The sequence below is a fragment of the Paramisgurnus dabryanus genome, chromosome 22 (assembly GCF_030506205.2).
Source record: "Paramisgurnus dabryanus chromosome 22, PD_genome_1.1, whole genome shotgun sequence".
NCBI lineage: Eukaryota > Metazoa > Chordata > Actinopteri > Cypriniformes > Cobitidae > Paramisgurnus > Paramisgurnus dabryanus.
In genome coordinates this window covers 23009295-23029677 of record NC_133358.1, presented here as the reverse complement: position 1 = coordinate 23029677, position 20383 = coordinate 23009295, and the positions used below count along the sequence as shown (strand labels likewise).

Sequence of the window (20383 nt, the reverse complement as noted above, 5' to 3'; positions counted from 1 at the left end):
TTAGCACAATACTGTAACTTTAGGACCTCTTATAGGTCATCAAATGAAATTGTTTGATCCGCCTTAAAGAAAAAGTGCACCTAAATAAACATTTGTTTATTGAATTGTTTGATCCGGGAATTCATTACTTTGGAAGGCTAATTCTTATGAATTCAGATGATGTGAATACAGAAACATACATTATGATTATTAAAAACGCAATATTGAAGCACCCCTAATCCCAATATATATATATATATACATATTCATGCGTCTATCTAAACTTGTTTACTGTTTTTCTTTGGACCACAAAATCCAAGCATGAGAATGAAAGAGTTACTTTTGAGGATAGTATTTCCTTAACCTACTATATTATACGCCTTTATAAATGTCAGCCAAATTCCTGACAGATAAGGGATAAACATCAGGGTTATCAGTCAGGGTGACACACCAGATACAGTACATCTTTATCATTTCAGGAAGTCTTTTACTGAAGTTCTGAAGGGACTCATTAGGAATGTTTATGATTGGTTTTGTGGTCCAGGCCAGGGTCACATATTTTATCCCAACCATGCAGTTTTTTTTAGGTTTAAAAAAATTTAATATGTTCAAAAAGCCTGTGACTTGTTTGATCGTATTTGGATCATTTACAATAAGTTTGTCCTGCTGAAACATGTCATTGTCTTAAAGTATAATGCAGTTTTTGGGCAGATCTGTTCTGTGATCCAGATGCTACTTCTCTAATCTTTGGAAAACAATGAGTTGGGAAATATCCAGAAAAAATGTTGTCTTTTTTGTGGGAAACGTGTTTGTTTTATACAAATATTTTGTTTCATTCCTGATCACCTATGCCGACAATGTCAGGAAATATGCGCCGGCACCTGCTGCCAGTTAAACTTTTTTGCTCGGTGTCAATAAAACTAAAGAATTCATGTTGTAGCTACTTCAGAAAATAACCTAATGATCAGCGTTTATGTTATTGGAGAGGATCATCATAAACTTTGTCATTGCACTGTAGACTGAATCTCCCAAAAAAGCTGGTACCCAAAACAGTAAAGCATGGTTAATCGACCTTACAATCATCTATAAAATGTGTATATTTGAACTGCAAAGATTAAATTAGTCTCTTGTCACTATAAGGTTACTGTTATAGGCAAAACATTTGTGTTGGTTATGTAATTCCTACGGGTGTATTTGTATCCATTTTACATTTTCTCATTAAAGAATAGCAAATATATTTCATGTTAATGTTTACACAAACACAATAGCTAATAAGAGTATGCTTTAATTTCACTTAGCATTTTAAGTGTTTTAGCAAATGTGTCCTCTTATAAACATCCTGGAGTTCAAATCCCACAGAGACTGTTGACAAAAATGTCAGCATTCTGAAAAATGACAAGCTTAGATCTTCATATTTGCACATTATGATTGGTCATTCACATTCACTCCTTGAAATTTCTCTGACTCAAGACTGTGTTCATGGAGGACTTCCCTAAACTACACGTACGTAGATTTTCTGAACTGAATTGTTTTTACATTTAATAGGAAACCCAGTTACACTTTATTTTATGGTTTCTTTGTTGCAGTGTAACCATACATGTAAGAACTGAGTAATAATGATCATGACAATAATGTAATAATGTACTGTAAAAAAATATTTACCTAAAAAAGTAAGTGTTTATGCTGTTCATGTTTGAGTTCATTAAATTCAAAAATATTAGTTAACTTAGTAAACAGGTTGAGTCAACTAATATTTTTAAGTTTAATTTACTCAAAAATAGAAATAGAACATACAAAAAGTACTAGACATGCTAAACATCTCAGTCTCATAGAAATTCCTCTTTTAGAAATGTCAGCCAGAAAACGGCCCAATCTGAAAAACTGATGCTTATGATATCACAGGCATCTAACTGCCCCTCCACTTTAAAATAATTGGCTACATTTTTTGAGTGGCAGCAAAGTCAGCCAATCAGTAAAATCAGTAATGAGATTGCAAGTTAAGCCAGTAGGGGGAGCCAGGTGCAAAACCACTTGTTTAAAATCCCCCACCCTAAGGCTGGTGACACACTGGATGCGTGGCGTATCTGTTGCATGTCAGTTGCGTGGCGGCTGCGTCGCGTTTTCTGTGTCTGTACATACCAGAAGCATGTCTGACTCTGCGCTGACGCCTCGCTGTTGCTATAGGTGACATATATTTTGGCTGGAAACGCTTCAAAGACGCTTGCGTGTGGCGTGAAAAATAGGCGTCGGTTCTATTTCTTGCAAGCACGCGTTTTCCGCATCTCATGCAGGCAGTCTGCAAGCTCTAACCTGTTAACATGGAAGCCGAATTAAAAATGGACACGATACGCAGCTGAGACGCTTACGCCACGCATCCAGTGTGTCACCGGCATAATAGAGCTATCTGAGAGAGGTTTTTAGGAAGCTTCTAAGGCATTATAGACCCCAAAAAAAAAATGTTTTTGTCTACATGTCACATCACAGAACAAAGATAAATAAACTAAAAATGTGACTAAATAAATACATAAAATCATAAGCAAAGTATATATGATTAAATATCTAAAAATATATATTATATATAATTTTATAATTATATAATTTTCATTAATTAATTCATTATAAATATATTATATATAAAATGTATATAAAATATATTTATATATTACAAATTATATATTAAATAATGATATTATTTAATATGAATTATTTACTTAACCCCTCCCCATGTTGTTTTAAACCATCAATTAATGTCAGATTTTCTGAACAAACCTGAGAATTCTGTTAATCTACAAAAAACACTATAAAGTAAAAAGAAATACATTATAGTCTTCTGAAATTGTGATTCTTTGTTTTCACAAATTCAAATATGTTTTTCTTTTACATTTTGACCCAAACTGCACCTAAAGTCAGAAACTAACATACTAAATGAATATAGATGTGTTAGTCATCGAGCAGATATCAGAAAAAACATTCATGATAAAACATTAACATTCATATGTAGGAAACTTTGTGTCAGCATTAGTTTTTGTTCCAAGCACAGTCACACAGAGTTCCTTATTCTGTATTATCATGTGTATATTTATAATAAATAGGGAATTGTCCACATTTAACCATAGGGAAGACAGATCATCTCAAACTTAGTGCCGAGTGGGCAGATACTGGAACTTAAAAAATACACACCTGCAGAATAAACACAGACTAAGTCTCACAAACTTACTTTCACCCTTCCTGAAGGATCATGTATAATTTGGCCTGGTAAGGTGCATCTCTCTCTCTGTCTCTCTCTCTCTCTCTCTCTCTCTCTCTCTTTACCCTCCCTCATTTCCTATTCTCCTCTTTTCCATCCTCTTCATCTGGGACTTCTTTGGCAAGTCGAGCATGACTCTTGTTCTCCTGACATTCACAAGTTGATCTCCACTGTGCATCTGCCCCTGATCTAAGGTCAACAATCCACAGGACTGCAGACTGGCCACACTGATCAGGGATCAGGTCAGGTTGTGGGGTGAAACAGGGCACGCTCAGCAAGTCAGAGAGTGAGAGGGGTTGAGAGAGGCATCGTAAGAGAAAACAAACTCAACTTGGTGACAGTATGGACATGGAGAGGCTGGGGAGTGGAGGAACCAAACCCAGCGCGGGACCCAATGCAATGAAAGCCATCCTGGCAGTGTGCGTGTGTATCTGTCTGGCATTGCTAATAGCAGTCATTACACGTGAGTAAACAACACACTGTTTATTTATCTATAATCTAGATAGATAGATAGATAGATAGATAGATAGATAGATAGATAGATAGATAGATAGATAGATAGATAGATAGATAGATAGATAGATAGGATCTAAAATGGATGTAATTTGTGTTGAGAAGTGTGTTTGTGTGTGAGATTATTTTAAGGAGTGTATAGTGTTACAGTGCATGTCTTCCAAGGCTGTAATTAGCACAGAGCTGCTCCAAGAAGGAGGGAACATATATGTGCCTTTAAAGTTTGGAGGTATGAGGGCTGTGGGTTTGTGTGATGGTTTGGGAATGTGTGTGTAAGTTTAGGAAAGAGTGTGTTAAAAGAAAAAAGTTCAACCCGAGAATGACAATTCGGTTAACGTTTGCACACCCACCTCATTCTTAAACTTTTTTGGCTTTCTTTCAAAAAAGGAGCGTTTCTGAAAAGTATGCACATTGCTCTTTAAAGCATACAGTGACTGGGGGATGTTGAATTACTACAATTAAAGGTTCTGAAGGCGGTAACCTTACAAAAACTGCAAATTTGTACCTTATTTTAGTACCTCAAAGTTACATATTGATACTTCAAAAATACATATTGGTACCTTAAATGCTACACTGTAAAAAATACTTTGCTGCCTTAAATTTTTTGTTAAATCAACTCAGATTTACTCAAGTCATGTCAACAGAGATAAGTTGTCACAATTTATAAAATATAGAAAAGTCAACTTAATTTTATAAGTTATAACAACTCACCTGTAGTTATAATAGGGCTGGGCAAAAAAAAAACGAATTTTCGATTAATTGTGTTTTTTTACGTGGTCGATTCAGAATCTATTCTCAAAGAGCAGAATCGATTTTTTTCTTTTTTTTCTGTAAACATTAAACTGAACGTAAGATTAACGTTAATCAAATAACTAGTCTTCTTCACTAGATGTCACCCTCTTTTTTGCCTTGCGCGATGTTACCAAGGAGCGAGAGGCGAGCCGGTCATTCATTCATTCAGTGCTTAAAATGGCGGTTTTAGGTGCTTTATTGACGTTGATGCCACCTTCACATAAAATGTAAGAGCGATGGAAGCATTTTAGATTTCGTAAGCAAGACGACAACGATAGTGTTGTGGCTTTTAATTTCTTTTTATTAATTACCCACTTTTAAACTTATGTTCACTGTTATTTTTATTAATATAGTGTTTGTAAAAATCTAGTATAAAAACCGACCCGAGAACCGGAATCGAAAATTGAATCGATAATCGAATCGATTTGATAGCGTGTGAATCGAAATTGAATCAATCTGGAACATCTGAATCGATACCCAGCCCTAAGTTATAACAACTCCTCTCTAGTCAAGATAAATAATAGTAAGTTGAAATGACTTGTAAATCCGAGTTGATTCAACAAAAAATTTTAAGGCAGCAAAGTATACAGTGTACATAGTAGGACCTTTTAAAATGATACCGCCACAGCTTTTCTAGCTTTATTTCTGACCACTGGTAAAAAATATTTTGGCACTTGAAATTTTCAGTTTTACCAACTTGGATTTACAAGTAATTGTATTTATTGAATTATTTGTTTGTTTATTTAATCAGGGATAGTGCACATTAATCATACACTAGATATGTCAAATGCGCCAGATTTAGCTGGTATTGGCTAATTTTCATTCGTAGTCCCTTTTGCCAGGTTGATGTTATGGACAGAAATGTTTTTTTAACTTTATTGACTAGTGATGCGTTTCTGTAACTTATGAAATAAAGTTAAAGGAATATTCCATTTTCTTAAAAGAAGAATCCAGATAATTTACTCACCACCATGTCATCCAAAATGTTGATGTCTTTCTTTGTTCAGTTAAGAAGAAATTATGTTTTTTGAGGAAAACATTGCAGGATTTTTCTCATTTTAATAGACTTTAATGGACACCAACATTTAACACTTAAATCAACACTAAACAGTCCAAACGAGGCATAAGGGTCTTATCTAGCGAAACGATTGTCATTTTTGACAATAAAAATAACAAATATACACTTTTAAAGCACAACTTCTCGTTTAAATCCGGTCGTGACGCGCCAACGTGACCCCACGCAATACGTCAAGAGGTCACAGAGGACGAACCCGAAACTCCGCCCCAGTGTTTAGAAGTGTGTTGAAAGAGGACCGTTCCTACGTTGTTGTATGTCAACTGATACTAATTAATGTCTTGTGTCAGTTTATTGTTTACAATGGTCCGCAAATGTGCGTTTTATATATGTAACACATGACCTCGCTACGGCACTACGCATTTACGTTAGGTCGCGCTGGACCGGACCTTGACGAAAAGTTGTGGTTTAAAAGTGTATATTTGTTATTTTTATTGTCAAAAATGACAATCGTTTTTCTAGATAAGACCCTTATGCCTCGTTTGGGATCGTTTATAGTCCTTTGAAACTCCGTTGAAAAAAACTGTTACGTGTTGAGTTAAGTGTTAATTGTTGGTGTCTATTAAAGTCCATTAAAATGAAAAAAATTATCCTGCAATGTTTTCCTCAAAAAACATAATTTCTTATCGACTAAACAAAGACAGACATCAACATTTTGTATGACATGGTGGTGAGTAAATTATCTGGATTTTTCTTTTAAGAAAATGGAATATTCCTTTAACATAACTTAAGGAAATTCAATTTAATTCAATAAGTTACAGCAAAAAGTTATAACTTTTTCTTTAATTTTATCTTTATTTTTATCTGATGAGATACTGGTGTATTATGAAATCTAGGAGCATTGTGTTTGAGATGCAAACTCATGGGTTTGATCTCAGGATCGCAAATACTGCTAAAACGCATAGCTTGAAGGCACTATGAATAAATGTTGCTTTTGGATAAAGCACCTGCCTAATGCATAAATCGAAAATGTTAACATGAGGTAAACAGGCTTTTGGTTTATGTGTGGGTAACCTGCCTGCGTAAATGTATTTCGGGAAAAAGGAGTGTTTCCTGGGTGGTGTACGTTTGAGACAAGTAAATGATGTCTTTTCTTATTGTTTTCAGTCAGGGCTGCCTGCATATTAGTGGTTAGACCAGAGTGTAATTATACTCAATTGTGTCTGTACGTATTTCAGTCACACACACTCATATGAAGCCGTGTCTGCTGGTTCTGGGGATATTGATGCTCGTCGGGCCGGGTGCTGGATCCTGCTGTGGTCATCTGCTGTCCAGTTGTGGACTGAACCATAAACACAGGCCTTTAAAAGCAATGCTTGTCAGATTTCACAACAAAGACACACGCAGTTTGGGTTGATTCCTGATTCACACAGCTTTACTGACACGTGCACGGAGAGCTTACTCTGTTTGGCTTTCAAAAGTATTGTAAAAGTAACAAAAATAAGTGTATTGTAGTTTTTTTTTACTTTTTGGTCTAGTCTTAAAAATAAAGGTTTCGATAAGGTTCTTTATGGAAGAACCTTTAACATCCGCAGAACCCTTTAAGTTAAAAGTTTAAAAAACGAATTTGACTAAAATGGTTCTAATAAAATTGCATTACTGCGAAGACCCATTTTAAAACCTTTATTTTTACCTTTATTTATATAAGAATGTAGTGACATAATAATGAAATGCATAACTGTGAAAGTAACAATCCTCAGCCTTTTTTCCAGGAATGTGGTTTGTTTTGAATGTGTGTAGTAAAGAGCATGCTCTTTTTTAGTCATATTCAGACAGCTGAAAGCTGAGCACAACATGAGCAGAGTTGGTGTTTATGTGTTTGATACTATGCGTGTTTGGTGGTCACTTCAGGGCAGCTAGAGTTCACTTGTTGGGCTGCGTGACAAATATATTTTCCTCTTCTCTTGTAGTGTCGCACAAATCAAGCAATGAAGAATTCTGCCTTACGCCACATTGTATCGAAGCAGGTACACTTCTCGTAGTATTCCTGAAAAGTGTGGCTTACTGTTTACAAGTTTGTCATTATGGTAATGCTGTGACTCTGTTGGCCCTTGTGTCCACTTTAGCCGGATCTATTCTTAGTAAGTTGGATCAATCTGTAGAGCCATGCGATGACTTCTACCAGTACGCATGTGGAGGGTGGCTCAGGGAACACCCGATTCCAGAGGATACTTCCAGCCATGGGATTTATCCATGGCTCCGACAGAATGTAGACCTTAAGCTTAAAGGTACACTGATTTATTAATCAATCTGAAAAAATAGAAATAATAAACTACCAATGTAAAGTTAATACATTTGGAATCTTATTTTTTATATAGCGTTATTAGAGGAACCAATTGGAGCTAAAGACATTGATGCGGTGAAGAAGGCCAAAGTCCTCTATACATCATGCATGAATGAATGTGAGAACTAAAGAGATTTTATCAAGTTTGTATTTCATCGTCACAATTTTCTTAATTGAACAAAGCCATGTTTTCCACTACATTTCCTTGTTTAGCTGCTCTTGAGATTGAAGATTCAAGACCTCTATTGAAGAATCTAAAGCAGAAGGAATTTCGTTGGCCGGTTCTTGGAGATGCATTGGGTTCTTCTTCGAAGTGGGTGGAGTCTCAGTTTAATCTGCTTGAGACGCTAGCTCAGATACGGAGCCAACACAGCAAATCAGTCCTCATTCGCCTCTTTGTTTCTCCTGATGACAAGAACTCAAACCAATACATCATCAAGGTGAGACCTACACATCATCAAAGAAAAAGTTTTTTTTTTTCAGTTCCATGTGGAGACTATAATGAAAATATAATGTAACACACTGCTGGAAAATAAGGTACTGCGGAAGTATCCTTTAAAAAGGTCCTAATATGTACCATTTAGGTACAGATGTGTATACATTTGGTACCAAAACTCATCTTTGATGTACTTAAATGTATCAAGGAGGATTAGGGCCAAGCTGAAATAAGAAAATAAAACCATCTTGAGATTAAAGTCATTATAATGCGAGATTTAACTAGCAGTTTTATTGAGAAAAATGTCAAAATAAATACAATTTCCACAATAAAGTTAATATATATACGAAAATAAAGTCATACAATTTTGAGAATAAAGCCAATATATAACGAGAATAAAGTCATAACATTTCAAGAAAAAAGTTAATAACGAGAATAAAGTCATAAAATTTTGATAATAAAGTTAATATATAACGAGAATCAAGTCATAAAATTTCGAGAATAAAGAGAATATATATATGGAGAATAAAGTCTTAAAAGTTTGAGAATAAAGCCTATATATTTCCAGAATTAAGTCAATATATAACGAAAATAAAGTCGTAAAATTTCAAGAATAGTGCCATTATATAACAAGAAATAAAGTCATAACATTTTGAGAATAAAGTTACTATATAACGAGAATCAAGTCATAAAATTTTGAGAATAAAGAGAATATATATATGGAGAATAAAGTCTTAAAAGTTTGAGAATAAAGCCTATATATTTCCAGATTGAAGTCAATATATAATGAAAATAAAGTCGTAAAATTTCAAGAATAATGCCAATATATAATGAGAATAAAGTCATAACATTTTGAGAATAAAGTTACTATATAACAAGAATCAAGTCATAAAATTTGGAGAATAAAGAGAATATATATAGAGAGAATCAAGTCGTAAAAATTCAAGAATAAAGCCAATATATAACGAGAATAAAGTCATAAAATTTCGAGAATAAAGAGAATATATATATGGAGAATAAAGTCTTAAAAGTTTGAGAATAAAGCCTATATATTTCCAGAATGAAGTCAATATATAATGAAAATAAAGTCGTAAAATTTCAAGAATAGTGCCATTATATAACAAGAAATAAAGTCATAACATTTTGAGAATAAAGTTACTATATAACGAGAATCAAGTCATAACATTTTGAGAATAAAGAGAATATATATATGGAGAATAAAGTCTTAAAAGTTTGAGAATAAAGCCTATATATTTCCAGATTGAAGTCAATATATAATGAAAATAAAGTCGTAAAATTTCAAGAATAATGCCAATATATAATGAGAATAAAGTCATAACATTTTGAGAATAAAGTTACTATATAACAAGAATCAAGTCATAAAATTTGGAGAATAAAGAGAATATATATAGAGAGAATCAAGTCGTAAAAATTCAAGAATAAAGCCAATATATATGGAGAATAAAGTCTTAAAAGTTTGAGAATAAAGCCTATATATTTCCAGAATGAAGTCAATATATAACGAAAATAAAGTCGTAAAATTTCAAGAATAGTGCCATTATATAACAAGAAATAAAGTCATAACATTTTGAGAATAAAGTTACTATATAACGAGAATCAAGTCATAACATTTTGAGAATAAAGAGAATATATATATGGAGAATAAAGTCTTAAAAGTTTGAGAATAAAGCCTATATATTTCCAGAATGAAGTCAATATATAATGAAAATAAAGTCGTAAAATTTCAAGAATAATGCCAATATATAACGAGAATAAAGTCATAAAATTTCGAGAATAAAGAGATTATCTATCGAAAATAAAGTTGTAAAATTGCAAGAATAATGCCAATATATAACGAGAAATAAAGTCGTAAAATTTCAAGAATAGTGCCATTATATAACAAGAAATAAAGTCATAACATTTTGAGAATAAAGTTACTATATAACGAGAATAAAGTCATAACATTTTGAGAATAAAGTTACTATATAACAAGAATCAAGTCATAAAATTTGGAGAATAAAGAGAATATATATAGAGAGAATCAAGTCGTAAAAATTCAAGAATAAAGCTAATATATAACGAGAATAAAGTCATAAAATTTCGAGAATAAAGAGATTATCTATCGAAAATAAAGTTGTAAAATTGCAAGAATAATGCCAATATATAACGAGAAATAAAGTCAAAAAATTTTGAGAATAAAATGAATATATATCGAAAATAAAGCTGTACAATTTAAAAAAAATAATGCCAATATATAACGAGAATAAAGTCATAAAATTTTGGGAATAATGTTAATATATAACGAGAATCAAGTCATAAAATTTCAAGAATAAAAAGAATATATATATCCAGAATAAAGTTGTAAAATTTTGAGAATAAAGTCGTAAAAATTTTGAGAATAAAGTCATAAAATTTCGAGAATAAAGAGAATATATATATCCAGAATAAAGTTGTAAAATTTTGAGAATAAAGTCGTAAAATTTTGAGAATAAAGCCAATATATATAATGAGAATAAACAGAATATATACATTGAGAATAAAGTCATAAAATTTTGAGAAAAAAGCCAATATATAACGAGAATAAAGTCATAACATTTCGAGAATAAAGAAAATATACAGTATATATCGAGAATAAATTCATAAAATTTCGAGAATAAAGCCAATATATAATGAGAGTAACATGGTTTAAGGCATTAAGACAGTTATATTAATTCAAATTAATTCACTTTACACTAAATTCACTAAATATTAAAAATAAGCATCTGCGGTCAAGCAGAAAAGCCCAGAATTGTTTTAATTGAAGGACATTTTATGACTTTATTCTCGTAATACATTGACTTTGTTCTTGATATTTTATTTATTTTGACTTTTTTTTCTCAAAAAACTATTAGTTAAATCTCGCATTATAATGACTTTAATCTCGAGATCGTTTAATTTTTTATTTTATTTTAGCTTGACCCAAATCCTTCTTGGTAAATATGCAAAGTACAAAGGTGTACATTTTGAAAAAGTACTGCCCCAGTGACAGCTTTTATTAGATTCAGTTAAGGTTATGATGATGTTGTTCATGTAGACAGTTGCCTATATAACACTGGCACTAAAACACAGCCATTAAGTCTTGTTAGTTTGACCAGTGACAATGTATCAAATGATATTTGATGTTTTATTTAGAGAATTTATTTAGGAAAATATTTACTGTTCCTTTTGTTGTAGCTGGATCAAGCTTCTTTATCACTGTCATCCAGAGAGGATTACATCACCAACACAACCGAAGCTCAAATGGTACATTAACCTGTACATTATAACGTACTGTACTATCACATAATAAATAACATACAATTATGGCAACTATAGGTTTGTTTCAAAAAGAAACAGATGTCTCTATCCAACAGCTTCTACAGTATATCTCTCTCTGCATATGTATCTCTTTACAGTATCGAGAGGCTCTTCTAAGGCTCATGGTTGATGTTGCTGTCATGCTGGGAGCCAATGTACAAGCCGCAGAGGCTCAGATGAAACAAGTGCTTGATTTTGAGATGAAACTTGCACAGGTAACAGTTAAAATAGCCCTCCAAATCATAAGGAGGACAACACTGCTGTTAGTCATGTAAAGTGTGTGATCTTATGTGTGTGTAGATAGTGATCCCATACGAAAACCGCACCAGTGAAAACATGTACAACAAGTACAGTTTGTCTAAACTGCAGCGCACTGTTCCAGAGGTAATTATCATTATTAATAACATGATATATGATTATATTTTTATCAATAGTATGCACAGTATACCAGTCTCATAAACCACTGATCTAAAGGTTGAAAGCTTACAATAGGTTTGTAAGTCATCTCTCCAGCATGCATGATCTTTCTCTGTCTGCAGTTTTACTGGCTGGGTTTTGTCAGAGCTGTGATTGACACCGAGCTTTACCCAGACCATAAAATCAGCTCTTCGGAGCAAGTGATCGTACGTGCCCCACAGTACTTTAAAGACCTCTTCAAACTCATCAATGCCACTGAGACCAGGTATCCACACACGGATCAACCTTATTATAACCTCCATTAGAGCCCTGAGGCTCTGCTACTGTTTGTCTGGACACTGTCAATAGACAGTGCGTCTCTTTGGTTCTTTGTGTGTGTAAACCATAAACGTATTTAACTACCCGCTCTGTTCAATAACACGCTCAAATGTACTCTATAATTCATTTAGGTACCCACTGTACTTTCTGTCTACTCAACCTTTTCTCCATATGTTTTCTTTCTCGCCCCAGGACAGTTGCTAATTATGTTATATGGAGATCAGTTTTGTCCAGAATCACCACGCTTAGCCGACGCTTTCTTTACAGATACCTGGACTTTGCTCGGGTTGGTTGATCTCCCCTGCAAACTTTAAATAAACATAATAATAATTTAATTTACTGGAGTACTATTGGGGTAAAATAAAATACATCTTTTCTCAGGTGACCACAGGAACTACTTCTTTGACCCCTCGATGGGACAAATGTGTGAATTATATTGAAAACACACTTATCTATGCCACTGGTAGATTGTTTGTCGATAAGCATTTTCAGGAGGATAAAAAACTCATGGTAGGACTTATTTATATATTTATGAATTTCATAATATGTTCAGTCAATGTTGCCCATTTAGTCATTCATTCATTCACTCACTCACTCACAACTATTGATTTTAGGTGTTTTGTCTCCCTCTAGTGGTACTAATCACAAAAAACTATAAAACCATTATTGAACACTATTAAAAGACTGTATATAAAGCTGAATGTTTGTTTGATGAATATACGTTGATCTTTATAAAGATGGTGGAATTGATCGATGGTATCCGGTGGGCATTTATCGACATGCTGGAAAAGGAAAATGATTGGATGGATCAAGAAACAAAGAGAAAAGCAACAGAGAAGGTGTGAAAACACATAAGATGAGCTGATGATTATGTGTTTCTCGCCTTTTACATCAAGCATCACTGTTATTTCTCATATTAGGCACATGCAGTCTTGGCAAAAGTGGGTTACCCAGAGTTTATCCTGAATGACACTTATATTAATGAGGACATTAAACGAGTACGTTTTATTGTTGTTGTTTTTTGCTTATGTTTTTGTTTTTAACTGGGAATGGTAAACGTCATTGCAACTGAATCATTTTTCTTCTTGTGTTTGCACAGTTGTCATTCAATGAGACCGATTATTTTGGGAATGTCATGCAGACCCTCAAGTTTATAGCTCAGTCTGACATCGGCTGGCTGAGAAAAACAGTCCCACGTACAGAGTAAGTCATAAGCATTTACAAAGCATGCAGAAATGTGATGAAATCATGTTGTGAAACCAGATAATATATTTTTTGTTTTTTTTCTAAGGTGGTTCACAAACCCGACTACAGTAAATGCATTCTACAGCTCCTCAACCAATCAGATTCGTGAGTTATCTTCATAATATACAGTATTATTCACTTGTAATTGCTTTATTTTATTATCAAGAATTCCTGTCTGAGATTTTTTGATTGACGCATTATGAACATGTCTGCAGTAATGGCAAACTGTCATCTGTTTTAAATGTTTATTCGATTCTAAAGATATAGGATCATGTAGGTCACCTTGACTTCTGTTTTTCTTCCTCTACCCAGGATTCCCTGCAGGTGAACTTCAAAAGCCATTTTTCTGGGGACTTGACTACCCTCGGTAAGACATAAGCCACAAAATCTATTTTCTGATGTTTTAAATTTATTTTTCAACACACTTAAACTTACATTTATGAGGGTCTCAATATTTTAAAAGACGTCTTGATGGAGAGATGGACCAGGGATCAACTTTTTCAGGAATCAATGTTACATTCATAAGTCAAATGTCAAATTTCCAGACTTTCACTGACTAAAACGCTGAATTTTCCTGACTTGTGATGCTGTGAGCCTGATAATGTAGTATACACTGTGAGTTTTTTTTTTTTTTTGCTTAAATGCGTGAAATGAATAAACAATGCCAACAAACGGCTGTTTAGATTGTAGTCTCACTTGAAATCATGGAGGCTTGGACCTGGAAACGGCGTTCCTTACGTCACAACTTAAGAAGTGAATTACATTTTCATAATTGCAAACTAAAATTTTACCACAAAAACCACAAAAAAATCCATGATATTCCATGACATGGACAAAAATATATATAATTCCCTGACTTTCAATGACTGGAATAGACCTTTTAAATTCCATAATATTCCAGAAATTCCATGAATGACCCTGGCTTCATACAGTACATTGGGCATCAGAAGGCATATGTAAGTTTGGGGATTTGGTTGTGGGAGACACAGTGATATCTTTTAAAGATCTTGATGAAAATGTGGAATCCCAGAAAGAAATTTTTTTCCATTTTGTGTACATATTTCATTGAAAGGCATATGGATGGTTAAAAAACTTAAAACAACAAAGCTGTGGTGGCCTAAAACCTTTTAAGTACTTTAAATATTATGTATGAAAAATTACAGAAAAAAATTTATTGTGCCCATTATTTTACGGTATTTTTGTGGCACCCCAGCTGCCGTAATTTTACCATTTTTTTAACGGATGTAAAATTACAGGAAAAAATTTATTTTTGTATTACGAAATATTTCTTTCATTTATTGTGCCCATTATTTTACGGTATTTTTCCGGCACCCCAGCTGCCGTTATTTTACTGTTTTTTTACGGATGTAAAATTACAGGAAAAAAATGTTATTATGAAAAATTTCTGTAATTTATTGTGCCTGTTTTTTACGGCATTTTCCCGGCACCCCAGCTGCCAGAATTTTACTGTTTTTATGGATGTAAAATTACAGAAAAAAAACGGTAAAAAATCCGTAGAAATTCAATTAAATTCAATTTTATTTATATAGCGCTTTTCACAATTGTTAATTTTTGCAAAGCAGCTTTACATGAGTAGATGTGAACACTGAAAATCAATAGATAGGATAAGAAGTAGAATATAGCGGCTAAAAATAAACCAAAAATAAACGCCAGCGAGCGTATTAATAATGTAACGTATACAGTAAAGTGCTAAGTTAAGCCAAAGTTGGCTGACTCTCCCTGGGACTAAAAAACCCCCTTGGGAGAAAATCCGGTGGGAAAAACTCCTAGAAGGACAAAAAACCCTAGGGAGTAATTAATATATATTTATATATATATATAAACACGGTAGGGATAGGAAGAGGGTAAGTGGATTAAACTGGTTCAGCCGGTGGTCTCTGGTCGCGCATCGGCTGGGCATCACGTTGAAGGACAGCCAGTAGATAAGTGGTGCAGTGGTCAAGTCCCCAGTGTTACTTGCAGCTGGTTGCCGGTAACTTACCGTAGATTTAAATGTATGTTATTTACTGGCAAGAGTTTGCTGAAAGTTAAATAAATGTTAAAATTAACAAGTCTTTATCTTTACAGAATAAAACTATACAATAACAGCCTCATGCAAAGCATTCTGGGAACCAGAAATCATCATCAACTTTTTCTGTTTTTTGCTTCAGATTTTGTTTCCCAGAATGCCTTGATTGATGCTGTTATTTTAGTTTTACTCTGTAAAGACAAAGACTTGTAAATGTTTAATGTTCATTTAACTTTGAACAAAATGTTACCAGTAAATAACATAAATTTAAATCTATGGCAACCAACTGCAAGTAACACTGTAATTTCTACTGAATTTTTTACAGTGTACAGAAAATATCTTTTATTTTACGGTATTTTTCTGGCACCCCAGCTGCCGGAATTTTACTGTATTGTTAGGTGATTTTTTTAAAGCGAGGTTTTAAGGTAGAAAGGGGCAATGAAACAAGAACTTGGTGAACCTAATACTATAGTTGCTTTGCTTTCAAATATTTTTTTGAAAACTTATTACTGAACAAATCCATGTGTATTACAGATCCTTAAGTTATGGAGCAATTGGTGTAATTGTCGGACATGAATTGACTCATGGCTTCGATAACAATGGTAAGATCACTTGATTTATAATACAACGCGTGTTGCCATAGTGATGGCCGGGTCTTAATAGACAGGTGTGTTCATCTAGGCAGAAAATATGACAAAGATGGAAACCTCGACCAGTGGTGGACCAACTCATCAATCACCCGCTTCAACGAAAAGACACAATGCATGATTGACCAATACAACGGTTACTACTGGATGGAGGCGGGGCTAAATGTACAGTAGGCACCTGCCTTTTAAAAGCATTTCACAAAACTAAATAAATCCATCATTAAAATGTGCAGGGCTGCCATCCTAATACCTACACACAATTCCCTCTCAAGGTCAGAGGGAAGAGGACACTAGGAGAAAACATTGCTGACAATGGAGGAATAAGAGAATCGTTTAGGGTATTATAGCAACTACAACTCTCTAAAGTAACCTGAATCATATTAACCTTCAGCTTGTCTCCTCCAGAACATAAATATTTGTTTTTGTCTGTCTACGTATGTTTACAGGCCTACAGGAGATGGATCGATACGAAGAGATCGGGACTTGAAGAACCTCTTTTACCTGGACTGGGTCTGACCAATAATCAGCTCTTCTTCCTCAGTTATGCTCACGTTAGTATTTAACATTTAAATGTTTATCAGGAGTTCAAAGACGTTGTTTTGTTAGAAATAAATCAAAACTGGATTATTTAACTAGATAACTACAGTAGAAATAGTTGGTAGAGCATTGCATTAGCAGCGCAAATGGGCACTGTAAGTCACTTTGGATAAAAGCATTTGGCAAATGCATAAATGTAATGCAATGAATTAGTTCTTGTAAATGTGACTTTCTATCTCAGAATTGTAATTTGAACACTTCAGACGTTTTTACAAGACATCAAATTATATTGCAAACTAAGGAAATAAAGTAGCATTAGTGAATCAAAATATATTTCGGGATTGATTCTGGAGTTTGCACATCTGTATGTTTATTATGTACTAATATTGCATGTCTAAACTAGGATTTATTTGTAAATATATGTTTTTTATTTATTTTCTAGGTTCGTTGTAATTCCTATAGACCAGAAGCAGCACGAGATCAGATCCAGAGTGGAGCTCATAGTCCTCCTAAATATAGGTACAACACTACACTTACTGGTAATTTACATCTACATGTACAATAGATCACGTTAACTCACTTTACCCTTGTTACTACGGTAAAGGGTTATCGGGGCGATGAGCAACTATGAGGAGTTCCGTAAAGCCTTCAACTGCCCTGTGTCTTCAGTCATGAATAGAGGAGAGGAGTCCTGTCGAGTATGGTAAAGCTGGGATAGAAAGGACCCTGTGAAGATTTTGGTCATGGCACCACCCAAACCTCCAGATTTTTGTCCCATTCGCTGATTTCTATAGAGGTACAGCAGTTACTAACACTGAAGCCTCGGGCCTGGCCCATCATCAGCCACTGGATTACTGCAGACTACAGATACATCACATACTGTAAATGCTTGCAGTCAGATGCGTTTCTTTGCATTTTTTGGTTAAAATTACCTCAGTGAAAATGCCAAACTGCGCACATATAGATTCTATTGAGGTCTTGCTTTGGATTCGTCAGTGTTTATCTCACAAACATATGTGACCCCGGACCACAAAAGCAGTGGTAAGGGTTATTTTTTTTATGAAAATGTATACATCATCTGGAAGATGAATAAATAAGCTTGCTATTAATGTAGTTGGTGATCTGGAATCTGAGGGTGCAAAAACTACTATGGAAGTCAATGGTTTCCACCAGCTTTGTGCTTATCATCATTTATCAACATTTCTACTTTTATGTTTGTCAGATATAAAGAAATTCATACAGGTTTAGAACAACATAAGGGTGAGTAAATTAAAACAGCATTTTCATTTTTGGGTGAACTATCCATTTAATGATTTCTGGCATAAGAAAATAGATCATTTTGACCCATATGTATTGTTGGCTATTGCTACAAATATACCCGTGTGACTTATGACTGGTTTTGTGGTCTAGGGTCACATATTAGAACTTAACGTTGCTTTAAGTCATCTATAAGTTATTGTTGTCATTGTTATTGATAATAGTTTTGTTTTTACTTTATTTTATTGTATTTTATTGGAAAAAATGCTATGGTCTTAAAGTAAATAATTATTGTTTTCCTGAGTTTTTTTAAGTGTCTGTTTGCTATTGTTTTTCCACGACGACAAATACAAACATGTAACAAATTTTGCAGCAGCAGTTTAACCAAACATTATTGTTTAGTCCTCTGCTGATGTATGTTTCTATTAAACACGTATTTTTTGTGAATTTCAGGAGTTAATTATCATACAACCTTCACAATGAACTAACATGATCCACTTTATAGGCATTAACTTACATTAAAGGAAAACACCACCGTTTTTCAATATTTTACTATGTTCTTATCTCAACATTCCTATATTTTTTCAATGCGTGCACTTAATCTTTGTACAGCGTGTCGTGAATGTGTTAGCATTTAGCCTAGCCCCATTCATTCCTTAGGATCCAAACAGGGATGAATTTAGAAGCCAACAAACACTTCCATGTTTTCCCTATTTAAAGACTGTTACATGAGTAGTTACACGAGTAAGTATGGTGGCACAAAATAAAACGTGTTGATTTTTTTAAGCGGATAAAAAAACGAGAACTACATTGTATGTCGTAAGAGCACGTAGTTTGTAGTTTCTCGACCTCGGTGCACAGTAACATCATCACTCCTGACTACTCCCCCTTTCGCTCAAACTTCCGTCAATATTACTGCACCCGAGGTCGAAGTGCTGCAAACTAAGTGCTCTTCTGCAATACAATATAGTTTTCATTTTTTATCTGCTTAAAAAATTGTCACATTTTATTTTGTGCCACCATACTTACTCGTGTAACTACTCATGTAACAGTCTTTAAATAGGGAAAACATGGAAGTGTTTGGTGGCTTCTAAATTCATCCCTGTTTGGATCCTAAGGAATTAATGGCAATAGGCTAAATGCTAACACATGCACGACGCGCTGTACAAAGATTAATGCACGCATTGAAAAAAGATAGGTATGTATTAATTTGTCTAAGTTGAGGTACTGTAAGAACATAGTAAAATATCGAAAAACGGTGGTGTTTTCCTTTAACAAAGAATATAAAAGGCAAAAGAAACTTTGGCTAATGCATTTAGTCATATTAACAAATACAACCTTATTGTAAAGGTTTACAGAACCTTTTGTGAACCTAAAAGTTTCAGATGTTAAAGGTTGTGTAGGGAACCATTCAGCCAAAAAAAATGGTTCTTCTGTGGTATTGTGTTTATTTTTAGAAGTTAAATCTCAGACCCCCAGCTATCTCCTGAGCATCAATGCACACATTCGTTCCAATAATGCAGCCAAGCCGAGAACCAAAATCAATTCTTTGACCTCTATTTAAGTAGAAATAACAGAGGATGTCTTGTGAGGACAAAACTGTGAAAACAGAATTTCATTGATTGGAAAACTAAAAAAGGACAAATCTAAAAATAACCCAGAGTTCCTGAAGAGATGCATCAGTCAGGTTGTGTGTAGTAGTGTTAGCTGTCATTCTGCGTGAAGAAGAAATAGAGAGGAACCACATTTAATGGGTTTAAATGTCTAGAGGCCAAATCTTCAGTCTGGCTGGAGGGAAATGAATTTGAAAGAGTGAGAGTTTTATAAAGTAGTGCCAGAGGCGTCCATCCCATCATGAGGCTTATAAATTGGACAACGTCTCCCCCTTTAATGCAAAAACAAACATGAATATACTTTTCATAACTGGAGTTGCTACAATATGAAATATATAAATACACCATGGGCTGGCCGTTCTGCATGCAGATAGAAAACTCTGGCCTACATTGTTATATTCTAGACTTAATCTAAGCTAATTTTACTTAAATTATTAAATAAAAAGAAACATTTTACAATGAAAACGATTTTGGATATTTTGCATGCATGCACACTCAAAACATGCTGTATAAAAATTGTCTATGATAATTATGGTTTGTCCATCTTGTATCCAACCATGGGTTGAAGCAACCCAACATTTTTTTGAGTGCATGCATCTGACGACATTGACTTCCATATGACAGATATGGGTTATTATAAAAAATCTGATCATAACAC

The 20383-nt window shown here is 33.9% G+C and overlaps 1 protein-coding gene across 2 annotated transcripts; it reads left to right on the top strand.

Annotated features, from left to right (window-relative positions):
- Positions 1 to 3340: 3340 nt before the first annotated feature.
- phex (phosphate regulating endopeptidase homolog, X-linked) lies at positions 3341 to 18408 on the top strand. Of its 2 annotated transcripts, XM_065258363.1 has the most exons (23): positions 3341 to 3689; positions 6785 to 6958; positions 7517 to 7573; positions 7673 to 7834; positions 7925 to 8008; positions 8104 to 8330; positions 11540 to 11608; positions 11761 to 11877; positions 11963 to 12046; positions 12202 to 12344; positions 12590 to 12683; positions 12779 to 12907; positions 13135 to 13236; positions 13318 to 13395; positions 13497 to 13600; positions 13689 to 13747; positions 13955 to 14009; positions 16206 to 16273; positions 16353 to 16483; positions 16591 to 16656; positions 16765 to 16869; positions 17298 to 17374; positions 17460 to 18408. In XM_065258363.1, exons 1-23 carry the CDS (start codon positions 3569 to 3571, stop codon positions 17560 to 17562), a joined length of 2409 nt encoding a protein of 802 aa, XP_065114435.1. In that variant the 5' UTR covers positions 3341 to 3568; the 3' UTR covers positions 17563 to 18408. The 2 variants fall into 2 exon arrangements, with proteins under 2 accessions (XP_065114435.1, XP_065114436.1); XM_065258364.1 differs by lacking the exon at positions 6785 to 6958 and having other exon boundaries at positions 3342 to 3689.
- The last annotated feature ends 1975 nt before the right edge of the window (positions 18409 to 20383 follow it).